At 46.3% G+C, this 15,946-nt stretch overlaps 1 protein-coding gene across 5 annotated transcripts in view; it reads right to left on the bottom strand.

Annotated features, from left to right (window-relative positions):
- Window positions 1–15,946, bottom strand: part of itgb4 (integrin, beta 4) — a 42,903-nt gene that overhangs the window by 3,949 nt on the left and 23,008 nt on the right. For 3 of the 5 annotated variants that reach the window (XM_036955704.2, XM_036955706.2, XM_036955705.2), the window contains 20 exons: window positions 14,925–15,279; window positions 14,448–14,554; window positions 14,311–14,344; window positions 13,981–14,175; window positions 13,666–13,769; window positions 13,493–13,551; window positions 13,195–13,367; window positions 12,912–13,091; window positions 12,564–12,712; window positions 12,233–12,440; window positions 6,081–6,398; window positions 5,800–5,969; window positions 5,306–5,486; window positions 4,932–5,069; window positions 4,609–4,791; window positions 3,977–4,105; window positions 1,813–2,004; window positions 1,341–1,514; window positions 682–804; window positions 139–288 (listed from right to left, as the gene is read on the bottom strand). In XM_036955704.2, the coding sequence (XP_036811599.2) occupies window positions 139–288; window positions 682–804; window positions 1,341–1,514; window positions 1,813–2,004; window positions 3,977–4,105; window positions 4,609–4,791; window positions 4,932–5,069; window positions 5,306–5,486; window positions 5,800–5,969; window positions 6,081–6,398; window positions 12,233–12,440; window positions 12,564–12,712; window positions 12,912–13,091; window positions 13,195–13,367; window positions 13,493–13,551; window positions 13,666–13,769; window positions 13,981–14,175; window positions 14,311–14,344; window positions 14,448–14,554; window positions 14,925–15,279 (3,322 nt within the window). The remainder of the gene's footprint in view (window positions 1–138; window positions 289–681; window positions 805–1,340; window positions 1,515–1,812; window positions 2,005–3,976; window positions 4,106–4,608; window positions 4,792–4,931; window positions 5,070–5,305; window positions 5,487–5,799; window positions 5,970–6,080; window positions 6,399–12,232; window positions 12,441–12,563; window positions 12,713–12,911; window positions 13,092–13,194; window positions 13,368–13,492; window positions 13,552–13,665; window positions 13,770–13,980; window positions 14,176–14,310; window positions 14,345–14,447; window positions 14,555–14,924; window positions 15,280–15,946) is intronic. The other 2 variants (XM_036955707.2, XM_090212251.1) reach the window with 1 other exon arrangement.

The raw sequence follows: 15,946 nt of genomic DNA, 5'->3' as shown, positions 1-15,946 counted from the left end.
TAAAGACACATTTCTTCAAATCCTAGTCAATAAAAACCAGAGAACTATGTTCACAAGTGAAAAACAACATTATTCTTCTGCACATCAACAAAACACCATGTGTTTACAATGTGACACAAATCAGTCATGGGTTCATACCTCCATTGAGTAGCTGGTAGAGAACACAGTACCCCAGCACATCCCTGTCACAGTGGGGCTCCTGCCAGCTGACCTTCAGGGCCGTGGGGCCCAGGGCAGAGAACACCAACCTGGTGGGGGTGTCAGGGACCCCAGAGGCCAAACGAGAGTCTGACGGGAGAGAGAGAGGTCAGTGAGCTAGAGACAGACAGAGAGAGATGGGGGGAGAAAGAGGGGTCAGGGGTTAGGGGTTAAGTGGAGTCAAGTAAATTACAGGGGTTACATTGACAGTTAATAGGTAAGATTGGATTAGTGAGCGGGGAGTGAGCTCAATGGAGAGAGAACTAAAGAGAGAGAGAGAGGGAGAAAGAAAGAGAGAACTTTCCCTAAACCAAACATATCACTGCAAAAAACAGCTTTTGCGACACCAAACCTTCCTCTCAAACCAGCAATGGGCGTGGTAAGTCCTACTATGAACCCACAGTGTAGCTTTAAGCCCTGCTATTGTCCCAGTGGTGTGAGAGAGGACAGCTCTGTGTGTGTGCTGCCGGCAGACGGACTCACCCTGGAGCACCCTGTCCAGATTCAGTAGCGCATCGTTGACATCCTCAGACTGGGTCCTGCCCCGCAAGACCTGAGACATACTGTAGCTGTACTGTGTCTGAGTGGGGCTGAAGCCATAAGTACCTGAGAACGCAGGGAGCGAGAAAAAAGGGAGCAAATGGACGAGAGAAGGAGGACAGGAGAGGGAGGGAAGTGAAGGAGTGGGAGAAGGAGCACAGGGAGGGGAGAGAAAGAGGTTAAGGGAGGGGAGAGGATCGAAGGAAAGAGAACGACAGAAGATAGAAAAGGGGAGAGCGACAGTCACCATAGCTCCTGCATAGCCCTGTACAGCCACCAGCCCCAATAATTGATAACTGACATCCAAGCCATCCCCCTCATGCATCTCCTCAGTAAACCTGTTGCAGATGATGTGTATATCTGAGATTTATAGCCCCGACTGCTACAGGCAAACAGATAAGCTTCTCCCAGCGTTCAATAGCAGAGGACAGAAATATCTAAATACTATGCAGTGGCATTTTCCTAAGCAAAAGCCTCGTAGTCAAAGACCTCGTCTCAGTGGCTCGCTGAAATATGCCTGTGACCTGGGACCTGTGTCAGTGTGGATCGTAAATGATCGGCTCTTTATGCTTCAAATACGCCTCAACTTCAACGAATCTTACTTTTGCCGTCTGTGTATCCCGACAATCCACTGGACAGGTCTCCTATGACGATGGAATCTCGGATGTTGTCGTCATACTCATAGTAACCTCGGTTCTCTGACCGCTTCCTCATGACAACATTCTCTGTGCGCGTCCCGCCCCCGATCACCTGAGTGCGGGAGAGCGAGTTCCCTCCTGCAGGAGAGGAGAAGAAAAGACAGGAGTATAATTATTATGAACCACCAGAGACATGGATACAGAACCGGGGAATTCTGGCATGCCTTCTGAGTGCAATGCCTTTCGAACTTTCGGTGTCAACACGTTGCCCATTGAAACTCGAAATCTCCCAAGTTTGCTGAACTCTGTAAAGTGTAGCTACTGTTCTGGTGAAGACAAGCCAGCTGGAATTTCTTGTCACTATCATACCATTGTAAGTCAACAGGAAGATTCAAAAGCTGACACAATCTAAGAAAGAATCTGCATCCATCCGTACCTTGTCCAGAGAGGTATGTTGTGGAGGACTCCGTAGTCATGGAACCTCCGGCCCCTCCTCTGTGGTTGGAGCTGAGGGTGGACATGGGAGACAGCTGGCTGTAGCTGGAAGACGACATGTTGGCACTGCGCGACATGGAATTATTTCCCCCGGGGAACAGGAAGTTTTGTTCCCACCTGCCGTTCATTTGGTCTGACAGACAAAGATGAGGAGATACGGAGAAGTGAGAGGAGAACATAAAGAACATCAATAACATTCTGGAACCCAACATAACCCAAACCAAACATTCTGGAACCCAACATAACCCAAACCAAACATTCTGGAACCCAACATAACCCAAACCAAACATTCTGGAACCCAACATAACCCAAACCAAACATTCTGGAACCCAACATAACCCAAACCAAACATTCTGGAACCCAACATAACCCAAACCAAACATTTTGGAACCAAAACAATTGATTCAAGTGCATCGATAGCAACAAATCACAACGAACTGCAAGAGAAATGGCCACCTTACAACCTCAGACGGCACACAGGGACATATTTTTGCTATCACCACCTTCACACCCATGAGAAGCCTTTACACAAGCTTTAAAAGATGCCTCCTTTCCAGGGTCTCTCTCCACAGAGAGGTGTAAAGAGGACAGACAGAGGAGACAAACAGGCACCTGGAAAAGCCTGTCCACGATCATCAACTGGAGGCGGGCAGTTGATGCCTGGAACCCTCTGTGGGGTGGAAGGTCGCGAGGTGCAGCAGGGGTAGGGATAAGAGTAGAACCAGGTGGCAGTTTCAGGGCAGATGGCAGACGTGAGGAAAGGCGCATGCTGATGATTAGCGATCTGAAGACTCAGGCTCATCTTAAAGGATCCCCGATCGTGCATATTTTGTGAAGCCAGAGAGGAGATGATAAGGGGGCACTGCAGCTGCTTTGGAGGTTGGTGGCTGCCATGCACAGTAGCTGGCATGCTATCTTTCTGTCTATCTGTCTGTCTTGTCTGGCTGTCTAGCACTCCAGGTAGGTGGTCTTCACCTTTCAGGGATGGGGTCTGTGCTCGACTGGGCCGGGGAGTCTCGTCAGTGCTGGTGTCTGTGTCTGTGCTGAGGCGGTAGGGGATCACATCCACATGCCTCTTCCAGGACACCGAACGCAGGTCCAGCTTGGAACCCACCAACTTGATAAAGCCTTGTTATGGAGGGGAGAAGCAAGCAGGGTGGGTGGGTGGGTGATGGTCTGGATTGATAGTTTGCATGGCAGTTGTTGTTTTTGTGAAGCGTGGTGATTGGTGAAATGGCGAGCGATGGAAGGAGTGAAGGAGGGAGGAGGAAGAGGAGGAGGCAGCATGTAATGTAGCTTCGGTGATATCTACAACTACAGATGTCTGGAGGCTTTCAGCAATCACAGATTTCTTTGCAGTTTGGATCAATGGTAGGAAAGGTTTGACTGGCACGGGGAAAAAAGCCATGAAGAAGAAAATAAAGACTGGTATGAAGACTGGCATGATAGAACCCAAAGCCATGAACAAGAAAATAAAGACTGGTATGAAGACTGGCATGATAGAACCCAAAGCCATGAACAAGAAAATATTCTGATGATCTCATGAGATGTAAAATAAATGTCAGTTTCTTAAAAGACACCTCAGAGAGAAAGGGAGAGGGGGGGGGACGAAACAAATAAAGAGAAAGAATGAAGAAAGAGGCAGAAAGAGAAGGAAGAAAGAGTGCAAAAAGAGAGAGAGAAGGGTGGAGGAGGCCCTCATTTTTGTATGCCCCTTGACCATGACACTGTAAGACCTTTTCTGTTTTCATTTATTTTCTTTCTCTCCTTCAGTGAGCAGAGGACTGGACGACAGAAGATGGATAGACAGATCTTTCTTTGCATGGAACCCATCTATAACAGTCCTGTCCTATCCAGTCTGCATTCACTTGGTTTCACAGAGCAGTGAAGCTCACTGGCTTAATGAGGGGGCTACTACCCAATATGTATACATCTAAAACAGTGAGCTTCATCCCCAGTAGTGGTTACTTAGCAACAGCTATTCTTCATGGGATCCACTGAAAACACACTACAGAACCACAACACACAGTACGCCACTGAAGGTAGGCTGCGGAGAGACAGGCTCCCGAGAGCCAGCTAAGGTGGCGTAGTCTGTGGGCACCCACCTTCGTCTGAGACGCTGGGTCTCTTGGAGCCTGTTGGCGACCTCAAGACCTCGCTGCTGTACATCAGGTAGCCGTCGTACTCATCCCCCGCCTCCGCGTCCACTATTGGGATGTCTGGGATGATAGGGACTGCAGGGAGAGAGGGAGGAGACTCAAACTATGGTCATGCTAAAAGTATTAAATTCAATATAGTGTCCTATAGTAGGAGACAGCACAATTCAATATAGTATCCTATAGTAGGAGACAGCACAATTCAATATAGTATCCTATAGTAGGAGACAGCACAATTCAATATAGTATCCTATAGTAGGAGACAGCACAATTCAATATAGTATCCTATAGTAGGAGACAGCACAATTCAATATAGTATCCTATAGTAGGAGACAGCACAATTCAATATAGTATCCTATAGTAGGAGACAGCACAATTCAATATAGTATCCTATAGTAGGAGACAGCACAATTCAATATAGTATCCTATAGTAGGAGACAGCACAATTCAATATAGTATCCTATAGTAGGAGACAGCACAATTCCGGTCCTTGAGGGCTGCAGCAACAGTTGGTTTTCATTGGTTCATTTGAGGATTTATTTTCCACAAAACAGCAACGCAGTACCCTTAGAGGAACTCACTGGACATGGGTCTGACGGGCTGTGAGGCCAGGTTGATGGTTGCCTCTCTGAATGGACCCCAGCCAACGCTGTTCTTAGCCCGGACCTTATAGCAGTAGGTCTGGGCTGACTGCAGGTTCTCAATTAGCAACATCCTCTTCTTAGGGTTGTCTATCTTAACCTTCTTAGCTACACCCATCGGCTCTACAGGGGGAAGGACGAGGGAGAGGAGAACACAGAGATCCCATTAAATGATTGAGTTCTAATATGTATGCGTCAGAATGTCTTAGAAGCACAGGCATTAAGAGGCATTCGGTGATTCTTCGATTTGATTGGTCACTCACTTGTGTTGTCATTGATGGGTGTGTAGAGGACCTCGTAGTTGGTGATGACACCGTTGGTCTCGGCAGGCTCTGCCCAGCTGACCTGAGTGACAGTTGGACTGATGACGTTGAACGCAAGACGACCGGGCTCACTGGGGACTGGAGGAGGAGAGGAGAGAGGGATGAGGGGAGGAAAGAAAGAAAGGAGGAAACATTTATCACAAGGTAGGAAAGAGGGGAAAACCATCGACACAATCGTTGAGCTTACATCCTGTGTCGACCCAACAATATTCAACAAGAAAGAAAAAAAACTGTCCACAATCCTAGAAGTGTTATTTGTGAAAGACAATAAATGTAGTCCATATTTGACAGGAACAGGAAGTGTGCTCACTCACCGTCCTCCAGGGTCTGACAGGGCACCATGTCGCTGTAGTTTCCGTTTCCCAGGGCGTTGTAGCCACACACCTTCATCTCGTAGTCACAGAAGGGGTACAGGTTGGTCAGCTCAGCGTGGGTGGTCTTCACATCTATCACCTGGCCATCAGTCTCAGGGTCCCCATAGATCCAATACTTCACCTGGTGACCAGGGAGAGGGAAACAGAAGATGTAGAAAACACAGGTGAAACACTGGTTGGAATGAACACTCTTCCAACGTTTGTTTGTGTACTCCAAAATGACACTCCAAAGATTTTTGGAAAATAATCTCCTAATTTCCAACAGCAAAAATTGGCAGGTGGGTCAAGGGGGCGAATCTAATGAGTTCCTCTGTTGATGAACTATGCTCCTCACGGGGTAAAAGGGTTTAAGTCGAGGTAAGTTAAGTATGACAGTTCCTCTCAGCACCTCGCAGTCCAAGGGGTTAGATCTTGAGGGGGGGGGGGTTCCTTACCTTGTAGCCCAGGGGGCTCCCTAAGGGGTCCCAGTTGAGACGGATGTTTCGTGGGCCAGTGGCTTTAGCCTTCACGTTGGTGGGAGAGAAGAGACGACCACCAGGAGACATGGCTGTCCGGTTGATGAAGTCCTTACCCTGCTGCTGCTTCTGGGCAATCTCTGGTAGTGCTGAGGGAATACACTTATTTTAGTGATGCACATCTCATGCATCAGATTCCTTATAGATACCCCATACTGTATGTGTGTGTGTGTTTCAGTGTCTGTTTCTGTGTGTATTACCTCCATCAGTAATCGTGACCATTGTCGTCTTCCTCTCCCCGACCGCAGCGTTCGTACTGGGGTCAAACAACTCCAGCTGGAACATTTCTGGTTTGACCGGTCCAGGGTGAGGGCGTGGGTCGATCACGATGTTCTTCTCAGTCTCCCCGGGAGAAAACTTGAGGGGACCGGACAGCTCGAAGCGCTTGGCATTGCGGGTCTTCCAGTGGACGGTGGCGGGCCCCTCCTGGTTGCGTGTGCGGACCACGGGGATGGAGTAGGTTGGGTCAGCTGTGGAGAAGTTCTGGGTGCTCTTCATAAACATCATCACACTGGGCTCTGAGGGAAGCAACGAGAGAGGAAGTGTGTTATGGCCATCTTACAGAGGAGGAAGTTATGGCTGGCTTTCTAAACTCAAATGAGGCTGTTACCCATGCTCTCAACACCCAAGATAATAATGTCCGGGACCTGTTGTGCGACGCTCTCCTGTGAACTGACGAAGATCCAAAGAAACACTGTTATATTAAAACTTTTGAAATGATCAAAATAATATACAGGTTTCTTTCTTTTTTCATGCTATGTGATACACCCTGGACCACCTGGTTGGTCAGTGATAGTGACAGTAGTATATAACCTCACCTGGTTGGTCAGTGATAGTGACAGTAGTATATAACCTCTCACCTGGTTGGTCAGTGATAGTGACAGTAGTATATAACCTCACCTGGTTGGTCAGTGATAGTGACAGTAGTATATAACCTCACCTGGTTGGTCAGTGATAGTGACAGTAGTATATAACCTCTCACCTGGTTGGTCAGTGATAGTGACAGTAGTATATAACCTCGCTCCTGGTTGGTCAGTGATAGTGACAGTAGTATATAACCTCACTCCTGGTTGGTCAGTGATAGTGACAGTAGTATATAACCTCGCTCCTGGTTGGTCAGTGATAGTGACAGTAGTATATAACCTCACCTGGTTGGTGAGTGATAGTGACAGTAGTATATAACCTCACCTGGTTGGTCAGTGATAGTGACAGTAGTATATAACCTCTCACCTGGTTGGTCAGTGATAGTGACAGTAGTATATAACCTCTCTCCTGGTTGGTCAGTGATAGTGACAGTAGTATATAACCTCTCACCTGGTTGGTCAGTGATAGTGACAGTAGTATATAACCTCTCACCTGGTTGGTCAGTGATAGTGACAGTAGTATAAAACCTCACCTGGTTGGTCAGTGATAGTGACAGTAGTATATAACCTCACCTGGTTGGTCAGTGATAGTGACAGTAGTATATAACCTCTCACCTGGTTGGTCAGTGATAGTGACAGTAGTATATAACCTCTCACCTGGTTGGTCAGTGATAGTGACAGTAGTATATAACCTCACTCCTGGTTGGTCAGTGATAGTGACAGTAGTATATAACCTCTCCTGGTTGGTCAGTGATAGTGACAGTAGTCTATAACCTCTCACCTGGTTGGTCAGTGATAGTGACAGTAGTATATAACCTCTCCTGGTTGGTCAGTGATAGTGACAGTAGTCTATAACCTCTCACCTGGTTGGTCAGTGATAGTGACAGTAGTATATAACCTCTTAACTGGTTGGTCAGTGATAGTGACAGTAGTATATAACCTCTCACCTGGTTGGTCAGTGATAGTGACAGTAGTATATAACCTCACTCCTGGTTGGTCAGTGATAGTGACAGTAGTATATAACCTCTCACCTGGTTGGTCAGTGATAGTGACAGTAGTATATAACCTCTTAACTGGTTGGTCAGTGATAGTGACAGTAGTATATAACCTCTCCTGGTTGGTCAGTGATAGTGACAGTAGTCTATAACCTCTCACCTGGTTGGTCAGTGATAGTGACAGTAGTATATAACCTCACCTGGTTGGTCAGTGATAGTGACAGTAGTCTATAACCTCACCTGGTTGGTCAGTGATAGTGACAGTAGTATATAACCTCTCCTGGTTGGTCAGTGATAGTGACAGTAGTATATAACCTCTTAACTGGTTGGTCAGTGATAGTGACAGTAGTATATAACCTCACCTGGTTGGTCAGTGATAGTGACAGTAGTATATAACCTCACTCCTGGTTGGTCAGTGATAGTGACAGTAGTATATAACCTCACCTGGTTGGTCAGTGATAGTGACAGTAGTATATAACCTCACCTGGTTGGTCAGTGATAGTGACAGTAGTATATAACCTCACCTGGTTGGTCAGTGATAGTGACAGTAGTATATAACCTCACTCCTGGTTGGTCAGTGATAGTGACAGTAGTATATAACCTCACCTGGTTGGTCAGTGATAGTGACAGTAGTATATAACCTCACTCCTGGTTGGTCAGTGATAGTGACAGTAGTATATAACCTCACCTGGTTGGTCAGTGATAGTGACAGTAGTATATAACCTCTCCTGGTTGGTCAGTGATAGTGACAGTAGTCTATAACCTCTCACCTGGTTGGTCAGTGATAGTGACAGTAGTATATAACCTCACCTGGTTGGTCAGTGATAGTGACAGTAGTATATAACCTCACCTGGTTGGTCAGTGATAGTGACAGTAGTCTATAACCTCACCTGGTTGGTCAGTGATAGTGACAGTAGTATATAACCTCTCCTGGTTGGTCAGTGATAGTGACAGTAGTATATAACCTCTTAACTGGTTGGTCAGTGATAGTGACAGTAGTATATAACCTCACCTGGTTGGTCAGTGATAGTGACAGTAGTATATAACCTCTTAACTGGTTGGTCAGTGATAGTGACAGTAGTATATAACCTCACTCCTGGTTGGTCACTGATAGTGACAGTAGTATATAACCTCGCTCCTGGTTGGTCAGTGATAGTGACAGTAGTATATAACCTCACCTGGTTGGTCAGTGATAGTGACAGTAGTATATAACCTCACCTGGTTGGTCAGTGATAGTGACAGTAGTATATAACCTCACCTAGTTGGTCAGTGATAGTGACAGTAGTATATAACCTCACCTGGTTGGTCAGTGATAGTGACAGTAGTATATAACCTCGCTCCTGGTTGGTCAGTGATAGTGACAGTAGTATATAACCTCACTCCTGGTTGGTCAGTGATAGTGACAGTAGTATATAACCTCTTAACTGGTTGGTCAGTGATAGTGACAGTAGTATATAACCTCACTCCTGGTTGGTCAGTGATAGTGACAGTAGTATATAACCTCGCTCCTGGTTGGTCAGTGATAGTGACAGTAGTATATAACCTCACCTGGTTGGTCAGTGATAGTGACAGTAGTATATAACCTCACCTGGTTGGTCAGTGATAGTGACAGTAGTATATAACCTCACCTGGTTGGTCAGTGATAGTGACAGTAGTATATAACCTCGCTCTTGGTTGGTCAGTGATAGTGACAGTAGTATATAACCTCACTCCTGGTTAGTCAGTGATAGTGACAGTAGTATATAACCTCACCTGGTTGGTCAGTGATAGTGACAGTAGTATATAACCTCTCACCTGGTTGGTCAGTGATAGTGACAGTAGTATATAACCTCGCTCCTGGTTGGTCAGTGATAGTGACAGTAGTATATAACCTCACTCCTGGTTGGTCAGTGATAGTGACAGTAGTATATAACCTCTTAACTGGTTGGTCAGTGATAGTGACAGTAGTATATAACCTCACTCCTGGTTGGTCAGTGATAGTGACAGTAGTATATAACCTCACCTGGTTGGTCAGTGATAGTGACAGTAGTATATAACCTCTCACCTGGTTGGTCAGTGATAGTGACAGTAGTATATAACCTCTCACCTGGTTGGTCAGTGATAGTGACAGTAGTATATAACCTCACCTGGTTGGTCAGTGATAGTGACAGTAGTATATAACCTCACCTGGTTGGTCAGTGATAGTGACAGTAGTATATAACCTCACCTGGTTGGTCAGTGATAGTGACAGTAGTATATAACCTCGCTCTTGGTTGGTCAGTGATAGTGACAGTAGTATATAACCTCACTCCTGGTTGGTCAGTGATAGTGACAGTAGTATATAACCTCTCACCTGGTTGGTCAGTGATAGTGACAGTAGTATATAACCTCACCTGGTTGGTCAGTGATAGTGACAGTAGTATATAACCTCACCTGGTTGGTCAGTGATAGTGACAGTAGTATATAACCTCACCTGGTTGGTCAGTGATAGTGACAGTAGTATATAACCTCTCACCTGGTTGGTCAGTGATAGTGACAGTAGTATATAACCTCACCTGGTTGGTCAGTGATAGTGACAGTAGTATATAACCTCACTCCTGGTTGGTCAGTGATAGTGACAGTAGTATATAACCTCTTAACTGGTTGGTCAGTGATAGTGACAGTAGTATATAACCTCACTCCTGGTTGGTCAGTGATAGTGACAGTAGTATATAACCTCGCTCCTGGTTGGTCAGTGATAGTGACAGTAGTATATAACCTCACCTGGTTGGTCAGTGATAGTGACAGTAGTATATAACCTCACCTGGTTGGTCAGTGATAGTGACAGTAGTATATAACCTCACCTGGTTGGTCAGTGATAGTGACAGTAGTATATAACCTCGCTCTTGGTTGGTCAGTGATAGTGACAGTAGTATATAACCTCACTCCTGGTTAGTCAGTGATAGTGACAGTAGTATATAACCTCACCTGGTTGGTCAGTGATAGTGACAGTAGTATATAACCTCTCACCTGGTTGGTCAGTGATAGTGACAGTAGTATATAACCTCGCTCCTGGTTGGTCAGTGATAGTGACAGTAGTATATAACCTCACTCCTGGTTGGTCAGTGATAGTGACAGTAGTATATAACCTCTTAACTGGTTGGTCAGTGATAGTGACAGTAGTATATAACCTCACTCCTGGTTGGTCAGTGATAGTGACAGTAGTATATAACCTCACCTGGTTGGTCAGTGATAGTGACAGTAGTATATAACCTCTCACCTGGTTGGTCAGTGATAGTGACAGTAGTATATAACCTCTCACCTGGTTGGTCAGTGATAGTGACAGTAGTATATAACCTCACCTGGTTGGTCAGTGATAGTGACAGTAGTATATAACCTCACCTGGTTGGTCAGTGATAGTGACAGTAGTATATAACCTCACCTGGTTGGTCAGTGATAGTGACAGTAGTATATAACCTCGCTCTTGGTTGGTCAGTGATAGTGACAGTAGTATATAACCTCACTCCTGGTTGGTCAGTGATAGTGACAGTAGTATATAACCTCTCACCTGGTTGGTCAGTGATAGTGACAGTAGTATATAACCTCACCTGGTTGGTCAGTGATAGTGACAGTAGTATATAACCTCACCTGGTTGGTCAGTGATAGTGACAGTAGTATATAACCTCACCTGGTTGGTCAGTGATAGTGACAGTAGTATATAACCTCTCACCTGGTTGGTCAGTGATAGTGACAGTAGTATATAACCTCACCTGGTTGGTCAGTGATAGTGACAGTAGTATATAACCTCACTCCTGGTTGGTCAGTGATAGTGACAGTAGTATATAACCTCACCTGGTTGGTCAGTGATAGTGACAGTAGTATATAACCTCTCACCTGGTTGGTCAGTGATAGTGACAGTAGTATATAACCTCACCTGGTTGGTCAGTGATAGTGACAGCAGTATATAACCTCACCTGGTTGGTCAGTGATAGTGACAGTAGTATATAACCTCACCTGGTTGGTCAGTGATAGTGACAGTAGTATATAACCTCACCTGGTTGGTCAGTGATAGTGACAGTAGTATATAACCTCACCTGGTTGGTCAGTGATAGTGACAGTAGTATATAACCTCACCTGGTTGGTCAGTGATAGTGACAGTAGTATATAACCTCACCTGGTTGGTCAGTGATAGTGACAGTAGTATATAACCTCACCTGGTTGGTCAGTGATAGTGACAGTAGTATATAACCTCACCTGGTTGGTCAGTGATGGTGACGGTAGTATATAACCTCACCTGGTTGGTCAGTGATAGTGACAGTAGTATATAACCTCACCTGGTTGGTCAGTGATAGTGACAGTAGTCTATAACCTCACCTGGTTGGTCAGTGATAGTGACAGTAGTATAAAACCTCACCTGGTTGGTCAGTGATAGTGACAGTAGTATATAACCTCTCACCTGGTTGGTCAGTGATAGTGACAGTAGTATATAACCTCACCTGGTTGGTCAGTGATAGTGACAGTAGTCTATAACCTCACCTGGTTGGTCAGTGATGGTGACGGTGGTTCTGGGGTAGCGTCCCAGCTTGGCTCCCTGTCTTGGGTTACTGAGGTCCATGACAAATTGTTTGACCTGTGTGTCCTTCAGCAGACCGTCTCCCTCTCCCAGCTCCAATAGACGCACAGGGACAGTCTGCTGGGTCTCCCCTGGCCCGTAGGACAGTTCCCCATCCACTGTCACATAGTCCTGGCAAGAGAGGGAAGAGTAGTTAGGATTGGAAAAAGAAACAGTCACTTAGACTAATGAAAGGTGTGATATTGCTGTCTTTTAGTGTGTGTGTGTGTGTGTGTGTGCGCGCGCGTGTGTTACCTTCTTGTCCTTGGCGGTGAGGTCTCGGGTGCGGTAGGTGACCTGTGTGTGTCCGTCCTCTATGATCTCTCTGCTAATGGGGATGTTAGCCACTCTGTCCTGTCGGCTGTAGGTGTAGGAAGGCTGGAGGAACGACATAATACTCTTGGCTGGAGAGGAGACAAAATACACAATTATGAGCTAAATAAGGTCAGGGGAAGAACACAAAATAAAAGAGAAATACACACATTTTCACTGGAAATAAATAGTAAGAAAGTGTTTTGTAATGCTATATGGTTTTGAAGAATCATGTGTGTGTAAGAGTATGGAGGTCAGGGATTAGATAAGGCTCCTCTGATTGGCTCTCACCGTGTTCTTTGATGATGGTGATGTTGACGAAGCGTTTCCCTATCTCAGCGATGCCCAGAGGAACGTCCACCGCCTCCACCTGCAGCTGCTTCTTATCATCGTCATCTTCCTTGATGAAGAGCGGCACGCGCACATCCACCGTCTCCACCCCCTCCTGGAACTCCACGGCACCAGCCGCCTCTGCAGAGAGAAGAGAGAGAGAGAGAGCGAGATGGAGAGACAGTTAATAAACTCCCAACACACAGACATACACACAGACATACACACAGACACAAACACACACCTCTGTCTGTGGCCACTGTGTAGTAGCCCGGCACCACTTTGAGATCTTGGAAGTTTCCAGACTGGACGTTTCTCTCAGTCAATTTGACGATGTCGGGGTAGCTGGAGCGAGGAGCGGACACGACTGTGTCTACAATTGTGTGGTCTTTTCTTTTACCAGCATTTCTCTGTAATCTGAAACACAACCAGAATATCAGTAATGACATGAGGAAATAGGATTTAGACGACGTGCACAAAAATGACTTACATTGTAATACATTCAAGAGGGATTGAAAGTCATCCTGATATAAGTGTCTCACCTAAATTTGGTATTCTGAACCCTCTGGGCTCCAGGAACATGCCTGTACACTTCATTCAGCTAAACAGAGAGGACACACATAAAGTATACACAGGCAATCCACTGTCACAAGGGTGGTCATACAATACTGTATATTAACACCCAGCTTGCTCACACTCACACAAACACACTCACGTTGTCATCAACCTCCCTGCGCAGCATCTCCGTGTCTCTGGCGTCGGGGTGAGACAGACTTTCTGTGAACAACCTGTTCAGACGCAGGGACAGAGGGAACTGGACTATAGATGGAGGAAGAGAGGAGGAAAGAGGGGAGGAGAAAGAAAGAGAGTAGGAGGAGAGGAAGAGGTGATTAGGACGAGTAGAAGAGGAGAAGAGAGGTGGATTAGGGCTCATGTTTCATCACTCAGAATCATGATCATGTAAACCAGGAAGTTCTAGTGATAACTCCAACCAATGGGAGAGATGGAATTCGGAACACTTCACACTCACTGGTCTCTTTGGGGTTGGGCTGGACCTGCGCCAGCGGGTGATTGGGCGATCGGTGCACATTGTCGGTGATCTTCCAGCGAACCACGTCGGTGCTCTTGGGCGGGCCGGTCCTCACTAGGGGTGTGTCCAGGTGGTCAGAGGTGAGCAGGGATTGGCGGAGCATGTACTGGTCCTCCTTAAAGCCAACCATACGGCCTACAGACATACATAGGAAAACACATGTTCAATCACACGTTATAATACTGCCTGGAAACATGGTACAGATCCAGTAATATGCGCACAGAAAGATATTAAAAGGTTCATAAAAGTGATACGGCTCGAGGAACTCACCTCTTCCACAGCATGGCAGCAGAGCAAGACATGCCTGAGAGAGAAAGAGAATGAGGGAGGGAGGCAAAGAGGGATTATTTCCTTCAGAGTGTGGCAAGGCCATGGTTGGTTGTGTTATGGTTGTGAGGGGACAGTACCTTGCAGCAGGCGCAGTACTTCCAGCAGCAGAGCAGCAGTAGACCCAGCAGTAGCATGAGAAACATGATGAGAGGGATCAGCCACAGGAAGCCAGCAGGGGGACAGTCTAAGGGGACGGACCACCACCACATCAACCATAACATCAGCTTCACAACCCGGGTGTAAGTCACAAAGATGTTGAGCACTTCCAGAACAAACCAGGGAACCCCCATGGTTGTATTAGCGTCATATAAACAAATGTATAAGGGTTATAATAATTAGGCGGGTGCCTATGTCTGTCCTTGTGTGAATTGGATTATTATTTTTATTTTTTTGCATATCCCACTCTCCCTGAGACACCCTCAGAGTGTGGGGTAGCCATTTTCTGCCATTATCAACAGCGACCCTGGGCACATCAGCGACCTTTCGGTTACTGGGCCAACACTCTAACCGCTAGGCCACCTGTCACCCATATATGAACGCTGGTCATGCCTCACCTTTCTTTTTAAGCACCTGGACTTCCAGTTCCTTGTCAGTCTGGTCCTCAGGGTAGTCCACGGTGTAGTGGTACGTACAGTCGTCATCCTCGTCACGGAAACTACACGCCTCAATCACCTCTTTATTTTCCTTGAGCTCGTCCACCATGACCACTTTGAACTGGCACTGGTCACACTGGTCGCTGTCCTTCTTCTCTCCGGTCTTCCAGGCCTGACACTGGACACAGCTCCTCTTGTCCTCACACATCCCCAGCTGGGCCTGGAAGTTGGCCTCGCAGGTGGGGGTCATGGCCAGGCCAGAGTCCTGGCACTCACAGCGACCGCACTTACACACACCACGCCCGTTACAGACGCCCTGAGAGAGGGGTGGGGTTAGATCATTCATGAAAAATATTGTCACAATCTGGAGGGAGGGAGGGCTCACAAAATGGGACAAACACCCAAATGAGACTGCATGCAGAATTTAGATAAAATATATTTTGTGTACAACGCAAAACCCCAAACAATGCATGCAGAGCAGAAATAGGACTATCCCCTCTAGAACAGAGCTGTTAAGTTCCACAACCACCTAAAATGAAGCGATGCCCACACATTCCACCTCAAAGCCCTCACCTACAGAGAGATTAACCTAGAGAAGTCCCCTCAACTAGTTGGTTCTATGGCTCTGTTCACAAACAGACCTCACATAGCCCCAGGCCAGCAACACAAAAAGATAACTATTTGACACACTGGAAAGAATCAACCAAAACTGAGCAAATTGGAATGCTATCTGGCCCTAAACTGAGAGTACACAGGGGCAGAATACCTGAACACTTTGACTGACCCAAAATGAAGACAATCCTTGACTATGTACAGACTCAGTTGAGTATAGCCTTGCTATTGAGAGGTCACCATAGTCAGACCTGAGCTGCACTTCTTCCTAACCTCCTGTTAAATATATGACTCCATTAGAGACAGGTATTTCCCACAGACCATACACCCACAAAGAATTTGAAAACAAATCCAACATTGCTAAACTCCCA

Source organism: Oncorhynchus mykiss, chromosome 20 (genome assembly GCF_057628025.1).
Source record: "Oncorhynchus mykiss isolate SJ-2025 chromosome 20, ASM5762802v1, whole genome shotgun sequence".
NCBI lineage: Eukaryota > Metazoa > Chordata > Actinopteri > Salmoniformes > Salmonidae > Oncorhynchus > Oncorhynchus mykiss.
The sequence above is the reverse complement of the archived record's forward strand: the minus strand, read 5'-3'. Positions and strand labels throughout refer to the sequence as shown.